Source organism: Candida oxycetoniae, mitochondrion, assembly GCF_023343755.2.
Source record: "Candida oxycetoniae strain AS2.3656 mitochondrion, complete genome".
In the NCBI taxonomy this organism is placed as follows: Eukaryota; Fungi; Ascomycota; class Pichiomycetes; order Serinales; family Debaryomycetaceae; genus Lodderomyces; species Lodderomyces oxycetoniae.
In genome coordinates, this window is record NC_022162.1 from 47,878 (window position 1) to 62,593 (window position 14,716).

At 26.4% G+C, this 14,716-nt stretch overlaps 6 protein-coding genes, besides 1 other annotated feature; all 6 read right to left on the reverse strand. All coding sequences in view use genetic code 4, as the record gives it.

Moving 5' to 3' along the window:
• Positions 1–1,761: 1,761 nt before the first annotated feature.
• Positions 1,762–10,841, reverse strand: cox1 (cytochrome c oxidase subunit 1). One transcript has 5 exons: positions 10,105–10,841; positions 8,901–9,036; positions 7,612–7,705; positions 4,790–4,966; positions 1,762–2,210 (listed from the first exon to the last, which is right to left on the reverse strand). Exons 1-5 carry the CDS (start codon positions 10,839–10,841, stop codon positions 1,762–1,764), a joined length of 1,593 nt encoding a protein of 530 aa, YP_008475035.1.
• Positions 2,451–4,787, reverse strand: cox1-I4 (hypothetical protein; the record flags this gene model as incomplete). Its single annotated transcript has 1 exon — positions 2,451–4,787. A coding segment is annotated over one exon (2,337 nt), but the record flags the coding sequence as incomplete, so codon positions are not given.
• Positions 5,117–7,609, reverse strand: cox1-I3 (hypothetical protein; the record flags this gene model as incomplete). Its single annotated transcript has 1 exon — positions 5,117–7,609. A coding segment is annotated over one exon (2,493 nt), but the record flags the coding sequence as incomplete, so codon positions are not given.
• cox1-I2 (putative LAGLIDADG endonuclease) lies at positions 7,761–8,900 on the reverse strand (the record flags this gene model as incomplete). Its single annotated transcript has 1 exon — positions 7,761–8,900. A coding segment is annotated over one exon (1,140 nt), but the record flags the coding sequence as incomplete, so codon positions are not given.
• On the reverse strand, positions 9,144–10,103 carry cox1-I1 (putative LAGLIDADG endonuclease; the record flags this gene model as incomplete). The annotated part of the gene is made up of 1 exon: positions 9,144–10,103. A coding segment is annotated over one exon (960 nt), but the record flags the coding sequence as incomplete, so codon positions are not given.
• Positions 10,842–11,609: 768 nt separating the features above from the next.
• On the reverse strand, positions 11,610–14,471 carry orf953 (hypothetical protein). The gene has a single exon. It carries the CDS (start codon positions 14,469–14,471, stop codon positions 11,610–11,612), a length of 2,862 nt encoding a protein of 953 aa, YP_008475040.1.
• Positions 14,386–14,716: an inverted repeat.

Consider the following 14,716-nt stretch of genomic DNA (forward strand, 5'->3'; position numbering starts at 1 on the left):
GGGCGGAGAACGAAGGGGGAGTTCTATTTATTAGAATTAATTTATTTATTAATAGATATTATTAATATTAGATTTAGTATATTTAAATATATAATTTAGTATAATATATAGAATATAAAATATATTTATTTCTTTAAGTTAATATTTAATTTACTATAATTATTATAATAATAAGATATAAAATATAATACTTTTTATTAGTACGGACCCCTCCGAATCGATATCGATTCGGAGGGGAGTGCAGAAAGATTAGTTTTACATATATCTACATCACCTATATCATATATGTATAGAAGTATATAAGTATAGAAATATATAAGTTTATAAGTATAGAAGTATATTTTGACTGTTGAAATATAAAGATTCATATATTTATTATCCTCTTCTTATAAATAAGTGCTGAAATATATATTGATTATATTACACAATAATATATATATATAGATAATTAATTGAATATGCGGAATAAAATTAATTTAGCTACCTACTGAATGCCCCCCTCCGAATTCTTCGGAGCGCGGAAATAGATAATCTATACTATTAACAAGTAGAATCTATATCTTGTCCTCCCCCTCTCTGAGGGGGAGAGTGCATAAATCTATAACCTGATATATATCTTAGTTATTAAATATATTAAAAATGTATATTATAATTATTGCTAATAAAAAATCTACAATTAAAATATTATAAGATTAAAATAAAGCTCTCAAAATAGAGTAGTTATCTCTAACAACTATATAAACATTAATATGATAAACTAATTCAATTTAGTTAAAGATAAGATAATACTGTCAAGGAAAATAATAGTATTAATAAGAGAACTATTTCAAATATAAATGTCCTCCACCCCCTTCATTCTCCGCACCCTCCAAAGGAGGGGGCGTATAGAAGGGGGGAGTACTGAACTATATAGATTAATTTAATCATACTTATCTTAATTGATACTAGTCATTGATAATATAGATTAAAATATATAATAAGGTTAATTAAGTCTATATTAATATAGATTAATAATTATTAATAGTTAATGTTAGTCTATTATTTAATAAATAAGATGTTATATATAAATAAATAATAATATTATAATACCTTAGTTAATATATATATCTCTTTATGTCCCCCTCCTTCGGAGGGGAGCGTTGAATGATATAGAATAGATTATATATACGTTATCAATAACTACATATATTTCCGCGCTCCCCCCCCCCCCTTCTTTAGAAGGGGGGGGGGGCATTCTATACGTTTATTAATGTTTGCTTACATATATTTACATACGTTTACTAATGTATACATACGTTTACATATATTTATATACGTTTACTAATGTATACATACGTTTACATATATTTATATACGTTTGCTAATATATCCTTACGCTTACGTTTATTTATACTTACTTACGTTTCATTAATTATAAATATAAATAGTTTACTAATAGTTAGATAAATAGTTTACTAATAGATATAATGATATATTATTTCAGCGCTTATAAAGAAGGGGGTGCGAATAGTTATAATACTAATTTAATAGATAACTAATAGTTATATTAAGTTATATTATTTCAGCCTAATCATTCGTTTCGATTCGATTATCTTCGGAGGAAGGCATTCCGGAAGTTAATAAGTTAATAGGAATAATTATATTCTTTTACAATATATTTCAGCACTTTTTTACTCACCCCTCCTTTGGAGGTGGGTGTGCAGAATTAAGAGCATAATATATTAATAAAAGTTATGTATAACACTATATTTAAATACTAATTTAGGCAGTAATTAATATAGGTAATTCAGAGAATGTATGATAATAAGCAGGTTTATTTAAAATCATTTCTAGATCTGAGTCTCTAGTTTCTCTAGTTGTATTTGATTCTAAGAAATCAGGAGTTACTGGTTCTTCTCTTTCTATATTTTCACCATTAGTTAACTGTATTAATATACCGTATAAACCAATTAAAACTGAAATAATAGACATTATAGAACCTCAAGAGCTAATAATATTTCAACCTAAGAAAGCATCAGGATATTGAGGTATTCTACGAGGCATACCATTTAAACCTAAGAAATGCATAGGTAAGAATATAAGATTAACTGAAATAAATAATGTTCAGAAATGAGCTTCACCAATAACTTTATTATAATTTAGACCAAACATAGGATAACTTCATAAGTAGTAACCTGCAATAAGGCTAAATACAGCACCCATAGATAATAATGAAATAGCAGCCCGTGCTATGCCTAGAAGGCGGTCACGTGAAGCCTTTCCCAAACCGTGCGTGAAAGTTTCCCTTCACACGGCTTTCCATCAAGGGGGTCTCTATTAAAAGTATTTATAAACCAAGATCATTATATTGACCTTTATATATTATTTGTAATAAATTATATATTGATATAAATTATGACTATCCTTACATAGAAGGATTCATTTTACTCATTAGGTTTGATATATAATCTCTACCGATTTTTATATATTTTAGATATATGTTTAATATGATGAACTTCAATATTGTTTTTAGATCCACTTATCTTGCATTGACCTTCGAATAGTTTTTTATTTCGAATAGCTAAATCTATTGTTGATTTAGATTCATAATCTTTCATATCAGATAATTTAAATCCAGACTTTATTTGATATAACATTTTATCATCAAAACGTGCTACTTCCTTCATAGATCCTTTCACTTTCTCATTAACTATTAGATTATATCCGTATTTACGTATAACAACCTTCATAGTATTGAGTTTTAGTTTAGATGCGAATGTTAATACACATGAGTATTTAAGAATATAAGTAACTCTTGCTTTAAGACGAGTGAAATTATCAGCACATGAATAGTAGTTAAGAAGACCTTTACCTAAAGCTAGGTATTTATCTATAATTAGAGGTAATGGTAGATGAATGAATTTACCTACACGAGTGGGCACTCCACGTCTACCTTTTCTGCAAAACCCACCAGTTTCAAGATTAGCTACAATTTTACGTATTGGAGCTATTATTTGTGGTCTAGAGTTCTGCACTACCAGGCGAGTAGTACCGTTCTTTCTAAACACTCTTTTTAACTGTCTCTTCTCATATGGAGTTATGGTTATATCAAATCCTAGAAAATGAGCCTTTGACTTGGTGGCTGAAGTTATGTTAATTTTATCTTGCGACAACTCAATATCCAACTTGTCTTTCAGAAATACTGTTATATCATTCTTGATTTGACAGCAATCCTTATATGAGCCACTGACACCTATTAAGCAGTCATCTGCATATCTAACAAATCTCATACGTTTAAAGTCTGGATCGTTACCTATATGAGAACGTATTTTATCATTGTGTATTTCCGTTCGTAAAGTATTCTTTATATTAGGAATGCGATTAATATAATTATCATACAAAGGGTTGGTCTTACGACGAGTACCTTTGCTAAAACTATTTGAGTAATCTTCTAATCATTTATCCAATACTGTGAGTAATATATTAGACAGAATAGGATTTATACTATAACCTTGAGTATACCCAGCTTTAGGTATTATTCCCTCCGAATCCTTTCCAATTCCAATTCCAATCAGAGGGGGGAAGAATTGTTTACTAGGATCAATATATCCAGCATTAAAACTTTTGTATAAAAGATCTAAAAATACTTGATCTTGTATTTTATCTGCTACCTTTTGTATAATAATATTATGAGATAAATTATCAAAACAATTGGTTATATCTACCTTAATAAACCATGATATTTCTTTGAAAATACTTCTCACTTGGTATAAGGCTGTATGTACATTTTTATTAATTCTAAAACCATGAGAGTATATAGACATATGTGGTTCGAATATAGTTTCAAGAATAACCTTCATAGCTGTTAGTACGATTTTATCACGAGGTGAAGGGATTCCTAACAGTCTAACACCACCTTTGTGTTTAGATATTTTTATTCTACGACTGGGACGGAACTTAAAAGCTCCAGATCCTATTTCTCTAGCTATAACATCAAAGTCATGTAAAGAAAGGTCATCAAAGGTTTTCTTATCATATGTCATATTATTTGATTTATATTTAATAAGACTATATGCATACAATAAGAATTCAGAATTAGCTATAATAGAACGAATATTAGTGTATTTATAATCTGATTTATAATTTATGTTTTTTAATAGTTTGTCTAGCTTAGCTATACCCGCGGGCATACTTTTACTTTTACTTTTACTTGACAACCCTTGACTAGTTCCCTTCAGTGGGGACGCCGATGAATGCAGAGCACGCATAGGTCGTCATATTCCACCTAATATGGAACCTCTGTCATCTATACGTTTTCACGTTTCAGATGATCCCAAGTTCCTATACATTTTTCTAGCTGTGGTTAGGTGCTCTGGCAATATAAGCACGATACTTTCTATAAGCATGATACTTTCTATAAGCATGATACTTTCTGCTGGGTCGGACTGGATTCTCAATTCACTGGGCATTATGTAAACCCCTTGAACAGATCCGACAACTGGTTTTGAACCAGTAGGGATTTCTGACCCTCCAATTGCTGTTAAGAGTTCGTTAACCTCACCATACACTGCATATCTTGACGAAACTCTTTCATTCGCCTTTATGAGCATGCTATTGTCCCCTCCTGGTTGCGCCCAGGATAGGTTAGCTCATTGACTTACCTTACGTATATAATAATATTTTTCCGCACTCCGAATCCTTCGATTCGGAGGGGGGCAATAATAAACGGAGTATCCAATAAGGGTGATCGTCATCATAAACACTAGGTTTATAATTGATCACGAGAATAATGTATAATGAAATGGCGCACCATAATGGAAATGACCAACTGTATAATAAGTATCATGGAATGCAATATCAATACTAGCATTAGATAACATAATACCAGTACATCCACCTACAGTAAATAAGAATAAGAAACCTAAAGCGAATAACATTGGTACAGCAATACGTATTTCACCACCATATAAAGTAGCTAATCAACTAAATAGAGTAGAATTGAGATCTAATAAATAGCATTCTAAAAATAGATCATACCCTTAATTTAAAAGATCCAAAGCTCTCTCCGAACCCGGCGAGATAGTTACCTATCACCGGGCTCTCCAACTCTAACGTGGTTTCACTGACTAATTGTATATTAATCTTTCAATGATAAATAATGTTTATGACATAAAGCTATTTTAGATATATTAATAGCTCTTATATATTTGGCTATTTTACTCTTTTTAAATTTAAGATCCTTAATATTATATACTTGTACTTTATCAAATGTTCCACATCTATCACAAGGGACACCTTGATGTCTAAGTGATTTTTGTAATTGTCATTTTAAAGAATGTAAAGGATTACTAGCATAACTTTCATTTAAATACATAATCAGTTCTTCAGTATTATTATTTTCAATAGCTTTAATATAATCGGGTTTTCATTTGTTGAACAACTTACTACTTCCCCTTTTAGGTATTTTATGATATCTATCGTATAATATACCTGGTATTTTAACTTTATTAAGAATACCTACTGCTGATTTTCTTTTAGCTCCAATAGGATGACTAAGATTATTACCTCCTAGTTTAAATATTGCAGCTACAGTATTGGCTTTAAATTTAGCTGCATAAACTTTAGCTAATGAATATCTTAGTATATATGCTACATATGCAACCTTTTGTTTACGATCATTAGCTATACTTCATCAATTACATAAACTATATAATATCATATTAATACGTTTATTACTTTCATATTGTGATAAATTAATAAATCTGAAATTAGGTATAGGTTTACCACTACCATCACAAAATCTTAGTTCTGATAGAAGAGATATAACTTTTTTCATATTTATATATATTGTTGGAATTATCATCTTTCGATTAACCAACTTACCACTATAACTTTGTTTAATAAAGTAAGTATTACGACCTAAAATATAGCCTAGAAAGTGTATACCTTTGCTAATATGTCTAATCTGTAGATTAACATCATTTAAATTAAGTTCTTCTTTAAAGAATTTATTAATTAATATATTAATTTCTGATGCTAATTTACAACTTCCATTTATACCTATAATAAATTTATTAGCATATCTGATATATTTAACTGATCTGTACTCTTCTTGAAATGGATTATTACGACTTAAATGTTGAGAATAAACCATTTTCTTATTTCCTGATCTCATTAAAGCATTATACTCTGATGATTTTTGTCGATTATTAGATTTAATAGAACCTTTCGCCCCCCTCCTTCGGAGGGGGGCGCAGAAGTATTTAATACATAAATCCTCCATGAACTTATCAAATTTATCTAAATAAATATTAGTGATAAGAGTACTAAGTATTCCTCCTTGTGGTGTTCCCACTTCAGGTAGATACTCAATTTTATCATCAAAGACTTTGGCTTTAAGTCCAGTCCGTATCAATCTAAGTATGATAGGATCTTTGATTCGAGTTTCAATTATCTGTATTATTCTAAATTGATCTATTATATTTAAATAATCTTTTATATCACCTTCTATATATCATATACACTCTTTCATATAAGTATTATAATATTTAAGAGCATGATGACAGCTTCTATTAGGTCTAAAACCAAAAGAATTATTAGAAAATGTAGTTTCATATATAGGTTCAATTATCATTTTTATAACTTCTTGTACAAGTATATTATTTATATTAGGAATTCCAATTGATCGTGTCTTTCCTGAGTCAGATATATTATCATTATTTCCAATTCAATTGAATTTATTAGATAAAACTGCTTCTTTTAATTCATATATTCGTAATCGAGTTAATGAATCAACTGCTAGTTTATCAAGTCCGACTGTCGATCCTCTGTTATTCATTATCTTTATATATGATGCTAATCATATACCATCTAATTTTAAATAACCTTTTAAATCTTTAAATATACGTGTAGGATTATTTATACAATTTTGTCAATGTTTAACTAAAAAATCTAACTCTTTGGCGTTTTCTTCCTGTAATTGTACAATTACAGAGTTATCTTTTTTGTTTCTCGTTGAATATGACCTAATTTGATTAATATTATTATTCATAATTAAGTATTTAGTCCCCTTCATTTGAGTATATTTACTCATACTACTACGAGACCTCTGCCATCTCTTTTTATAAAAATTAAAATTAAAATTAAATAAAGTTAATTCCTTTTTAGAGACTTCTCCGGTAGCATGTATGACGTGTAGTAATTGATTAATTACTATATTATATATGGATCTCATTTTGTTGTCTGTCCTTAATGCGATAAGTAATGTATTTGTTATTAATATTGAACTAACTCCAGCGCAAATTTTTATCACTAAGCAACAAATATATTCATGTAAGTGTAGTTCCCAAGAAAAGGAAGAATCTTTCCCAAAACAACTTTGAGTTCAGTAATTCAACTTATTCCATATATAATCACTAGCTTCGAAGAGTATCTTGATCAGATATTCTAAAATATCTACTACAGATGACCTCATATCTCTTTTTAGTACAGGCTGTTGTCCCCCTCCTCTCACGATTATAAGGTAAGTACTATAGCTTTCTATATGTTCAATTATATAGTCGAATTTAGCATATATATTATTATATATATTTCTATATATTCGAAATTTCATACATACTCGAACGGACGCCCAAATCTTAATGCCGGTTGGTACCGCAATGACCATTGTCGCACTAGTAAAGTACGCTCTACTGTCAATGTCTAAACCTACTATGTACATGTGGTGCTATTTCGTTAATAAATATTTTATTTATATTTACCCATAATTTATTATTATGCTTCTATTTAAAATAAAAGTATCGGACTATATCTTTATCTTTTAATTTATAGGATTTTCTACCTGTTTTAGTTGTTAAACTATTATTTATACTCATATTAGTTTTTATTCTTCTAATCTTCATTAATCCTTCTTCTGTTAAATGTTCTTTATTTATTAACATATTATAGACTTTATTATAACTATTATATGATATAGATTTTTTAGTATATAAAGGATATTTATTAAAATAAGATATTATTTTATAATTTCCTTTTAATCCTGTAATAGTATATCTATATACACCATTAGTATTATTTCTAAGGGTTACTTTACCTAAACTAAATAAATTTTTAATTTTATTCAATATTATTTCATCTTTTTGATCTAATAAATATCTAAGTTTAATTCTCTGATTAGAAGAATATCTTCTATTATTTTCAATTGATATATTGAAACAACCTTCAGCATCAGTAAATCCTGATAATCAAGGATCATTTAATGAAATATCTACTGGTTTATTAATTAATTTAATATTTTTATTATTTAATTTAATTATTGATTTAATATTTAATAGATTAATTCAATGTGATAATTGATTTATTCTAGAATTTATAGCTAAATTACCATTTAATAAATATGTTAATAACAATATATGTGAATTTTTAGTAACTATTAATCTATAGAAATCATTTTTATTATTATATTTACCTTGAGGATAATGTACTACTTTACCTATACCTAATATATTTTGTATTAGATATAATACATTAGATTCTTTTTGAGTTAATACAAACTTAAATTTGTCAGAGTAGGTTTGGATAGCTCCATCTCCTTCTATAAATCCTATTAACCATATTAAGAAATCATCAGGTATAGAGTTTATATTTTTATATAATAAATCATTTTTATTAGTTAAAATTTGGTTATATTTATGAAAATCATATAAATTAAAAGATATTTCGCGTGTAGTCTCTGAGGCGCTTTGTATATATTTACATATTAATTTTCGGGGAAGTAAATCAAGTGACAAATTGCCTGCTGATTGGATATAACAATATAGATTTTTACATTTCAATGTACTATATTGCTTTAAATCGTTCCAGCATATAGCGAAATTAATTTTATTCCTTATATCACTATAAGGTGAAGCCGCCACTAATCAACTTCATACTAAGAATCCAAGTAAACCAATACTTGCGATCGCGTATACCATTCCCATACGACCAAAGATTTCTTTTTTACTGTAAGTTGCAATAACATGTGATATTATACCAAAACCAGGTATGATTAATATGTATCAATATTTTGATTATTAAAATAACTATGTATTATAACACAATATATTTTAATTAATACTCAAGAATTTTTATATCCTTGTTAGGACTTTATCTTAAGTTGTAGTATTTTATTTATGACGATTTATATTGGATTTAATGGTTAGTATTTTAGATAACCCTTTATATGTTAAATGTTCTTTGTCTTGTATTAATCTATATACCTTTCTTCATCTTAAATAGCTTATATGCTTTTTAGATTGTAAATGGTATTTATCAAAATATTCTATAATCTTTTTAGCAGAACCAAAATTAGTAGAATCATAGTAATAGGTATCTTGAGACTTCCTATATCCAATATTTCCACCTAAGTATTCTTTTATAATATTTAACAATAAATCACTTTTTTGATAAATTTGAAAATTTAATTTTATTTCCGGTTTATCTCTGATAATACGTTTAATAATTTTAATTTGAAAACTAGCATCCGCATCAGAGAAACCTGCTAGTCAGTGATTATCCAAATTTTTACTTGAATCGATAGTAAAATTAATATTTATATCTGTATACTTAGTATGACTTAATACATTATTAACTACTTGGTTAAATCTGTGTTCTGTTTTTAATTTACCATTTATCAAGTTTATTACATTTAACATACCTATTTTATTAGATACAATTAAAAGGTATGCGTTTTTATCTTTTACTTTTCTTACATTACCGTAACCTAATCTTTCTTTCAAATAATAGGCTAGAAATGCATCTGGAGAACTAAAAGTTATAATTAATTGTTGAGTTTTACTAAAATGACCATCACCGTCAATTAATCCTGCTAAATAATATCCTAATTGTTCTTTATTTAGAGGCTTTAAATGTTTAGGTACGTGATTTGATATACGTTTAACATTTTCTAAATTTACTACAACTCCGTTGCGTAGAGTCTCTGAGGTTCCATTTCTTATATATAAAATGTTACCTGCTGATTTCCTTCATTGTTCTAACTTTTTTACTATGCCTTTTAAGGTGGAGTATTTAGAACTATTTAGCGAAGGGGTTCCAGCATACAGCAACGTTATGAGGCCTACATATTTAACCTCAGGATGACCGAAGAATCAGAACAGATGTTCATATAATATAGGGTCACCACCGGCAGCTACATCGTAGAAACCAGTATTGAAGTTACGGTCCATTAATAATAATGTTACCCCAGCTGTAAGTACAGGTAATGATAATAATAATAATCATGCAGTAAAGAATATAGATCAAGCATATAAAGGCATATCTATCATATGAATACCGATACTACGCATATTTAATGTTGTAACTATAAAATTAATAGCACCAAGAAGACTAGATATACTAGTTAGGTGTATAGCAAATATAGCTAAATCTACTGAAGGACCAGAATGAGCACTAATTGAGCTTAAAGGTGGATATACTGTTCATCCAACACCAGGTCCATTTTCTATTAGTAAAGAACCTATTATACATACTAATGCAGGAGGAAGACATCAGAAACTAATATTATTTAATCTAGCAAATGCCATATCTACGGCTCCCAGCATTATAGGTAAAAAGAAGTTCCCGAATGCGCCTATAATCACAGGCATTACAAATAAAAATATCATCGCTAGTGCGTGTCCACTGATTAGAACGTTATACACCTGATTATCAGAATTTAAATATAATGGACCTGATCCTGACAGCTCTAATCTTATTATTACTGACATTCCTGTACCTACCATAGCACTAATCATACCATAGATTAAGTATAATATTGCTATATCTTTATGTGATGTACTAAATAGCCATCTTGTTATATAGGACATAAAATATTGTTTTTTAATTTATATATATTAGTTATTTTTACATTTATATATATATATTTAATATATATATAACTTTTTTACTTCTCCTATAGAAATTATAGATTTTAGACACCCCTCCGAATCGAAGTATTCGGAGGGGAGCGCGGAAATAAGTTAGCTAAATAAATAGTTATAATATGTATATAGTTAGCTAAATAAAGAGTTATAATATATGTATATAGTTAGCTAATTAAATAGTAATAACATATATAGAGTTTAACTAAATAGATATTAATAATTTTTAATTCCAGAAATAAAAGAATATTGACAATATATAGCGGAAAAAAGATTAGTATTTAATAATATTTAGGTATATTAGTTATATTAGAACACTTTTTAGTCTTTATTTTTTAGTATTTGCCCCTTTCAAAGAAAGGAGATAGATTAATATTAGAATACTCTTATTGTATTTTATATACACTTAATTAATTATATCATATATATTTTATATTTATTTCAATACTAAGAGTATATTTACTATATTTAATTATAGATTAATTAACTAATTTATATCTTTTATATTATTTTTAACGAAGGAAATGAATAGAGTTTATATCATTGCAAATCATAACTTTATATTATTTAGTCCCCTATTGATTAAGATATATATCAATTTCAACGCTTAGTTCTCAGCTCCTTTTTCCAAAGGAGGGGGGCGTAAAGAAGATGAGGAATACAATTATATAGGAATATTTATTTATAGGAATAATTATATGTTTAAATATATCATTAATTAGCAAGATAAGTTGATTCATGTTTTATTGAATAATGATTATCCATATTAATAAAGTTTAATGATGGAATTTTAATTTGTGTATGATTTTTAGATACACGAATATTAACAGGTAAAGGTAATACTAATTCTCTAGTATAATCATATTTATCGATATCATCAGGAAAGATTTCAGGATATATAGTACTTATATTATCTATAAATTTTTTATGAAAATCGAGTAAGTAATTACGATCTTGATATACTTTAATATAAACATCAGCTAAAGAAGTCATTAATAAAGGAACATCAGTTAGATTAGTAGCAAAACAATCATGAATAGCATATATATTTTTATTAAATTCACTTAACTTTCATAGATTATTTATTAATAATGATAAACATGTAGAATCTAATGAATGTATAAAATTAGGCATTAAAGCTCTTTTCTGTTTAGTAACATTAAGACGATCTAAAGGTAAACTTAAATTTAAAGAATATAAAGAATATTGATTAAATCTAACATTAATACTACGACTATCTTGATAATATTGTCTAATATGTACACCAGAAGGTGTTTCTCAAGGTATAGGTATATTTAACCTATTAGCTACAATAGCTATTTTATTAAAGTAATCAGTAAATTTAGCTATATTAGGGAATATTCTATTTAATATTTCTCTTAAAGAGTCAGCTATAACTTTAATATCTTTATAACTTAACACTATATTAGGATTATCAATATAACTATATAGATCATCATCTATTTTATTAAATTGATTAAATATTGATTCAGCCATAGTACGAACAGATGCATTATAAGGTATAATCATAATACATTTCTTTACCATTTTACGAGGTATACTTACATTTAGTAAAGTTTGCATACTTTGTAATATATCATCTTTTAATATTTTATCTTTAATACAAGATTCAAAATAATCTATTAATTTAATAGTACAATAATTATAAAAATCATCAGGTATATCTGTAAAACCTTTATTATCTAAATTTAATTTATTTAATAAATATATATCTCTAATAAGCATAGATATATGTTGAAAACCATTACATGTAGAATCTAAACCAATAGGATAATGAGAAGTATAAAAAGACTCACCATTAATTTTAGCATTATTATATTTATTATATTCTATACAAAAAGCTAAAAAGGCTAATTTATCATCAGCTTCATTAATAATACTATTATTATGATAATTAATTATCTCATTATGTTTACTATCAATTAATTTAACACGATCTATAAAAGATAATTTATCTTTACCTAAAGCATTAGCACCAGATATTTTTAAATAATTAATAGCTATTTCATTATTAATATCAATATTAACAGGATTAGCAAATTCAAGTAAATACTTACTTAAAGAACTACCTTGATAATGTAAATATCTAACATCACAATATATACGTGATCTAAAATCTAATCTTAAAGGAATATAGAATTTATTAATATTAAGATATGTATAAGCTATATCAAGAATACCATTATCTAAAGCTCTTTTAGATATAAAACTTTCATAATCTCTAAGTCTTTTTACAGATATTTTTTTATTACCTGATAAAATATCCTCTTCATAAGGATGATTTTCATTTAAAGGTATATAAAATTTATAAACATTATTATTATTTAATATAAAATTATATAATTCTTTATTTATTCTATAAGGTACACTCATCATACGATTAACACTATCTAATACAGTATCAGTATTACCATGAGATATAACAGTTTGATATTTATACAAAGGTTTATTATAAATTATATTATTATAATATTTCTTACCATTATTAAGATAACCACCAAAATAGAAACAAACACCATCACTATTAGTATCTACACTATAAGGTACAGGAGGACAAACCATAGGTAGATAACCATTCAATACATTATAAGTACGACCTATATAACGACCATTTTTATCAAAATTAAGAGTATCTTTAGTTATAAGATCATTAAATTTATTAGTAAAACTAACTATATTATATATTCTATTTACTTTAAGCCCCTTAATAGCTTTTATAGTTATTAAACCAAAACTTATCAAAGTCTCTAATATTTCATTACTTAATAAGTATTCAACTACAGGTTGATTTATTAAACTAATATTAAATTCATTAATATATCAATCTTTAAAACTAATTGAATTAGTATTCTTTTTACAATATATAAGATATTGTTTATATACATACATATCTATTCAACATTTATATATAAAATTATTAACATTACTAATCTTTAGTATTTCAAAACCTTTATGATTTTCTACCATTAAATAAAATATAACACTAACATATAAATCAGCTAACTCACTACTAGAGAAACAACTAACATATTTATATAAATCACTGGACTTATACAAAAGTACATCAGGACCATGTCTACTAATTATTTCAGATCTTAATTCTAATATATAATTCTTTATACGTTTATCTAATAAACACATAAATATATTACAATCTACCTTCTCTAATCTTCCGGTTATCTTTTCTAAATTATTCTGTACATATAATGGATCATTATTATCTATATCTAATTCTTTATTAACTTCCCTTAATATAGCCTTTAAATTAGTTAAACTCTTATCATTATTAATAATACTATTTTTAACCTTAACACTATTAGTAATATTATTATTATTCATAGTATCTATATTAATACTCATATTATTATTAATATTCGAATTATTATTTAGATTATTATTATTATCAACACTATTATTATCAACATTATTATTATTATTAACAACCTCATTCTTACTAATCAGAGTATATTTACTATGAGTAAACATTCTTATAAAATAACTATAAGAAATATTATTATATTCAAAACGAATTGAATTAATTAAGAACTTAAACATCGTATTATTATTATTATTATTATTATTATTATTATTATTATTTTTATATATTTTATTTATATATATAGTCTATAAACTATCATTAAATTAACATTAAATTAAGGATACAAACTAAGAAAGAGGGGGAAAATACATTAAACAACTTATCCAAAAAATGGTTCAGGGTCATTAAGGAGATAAGAATGAGAAAACCTCTCCTTCTACAATGACCTAAAAAAAATTAATAAACAGTGTGGTGTACACAC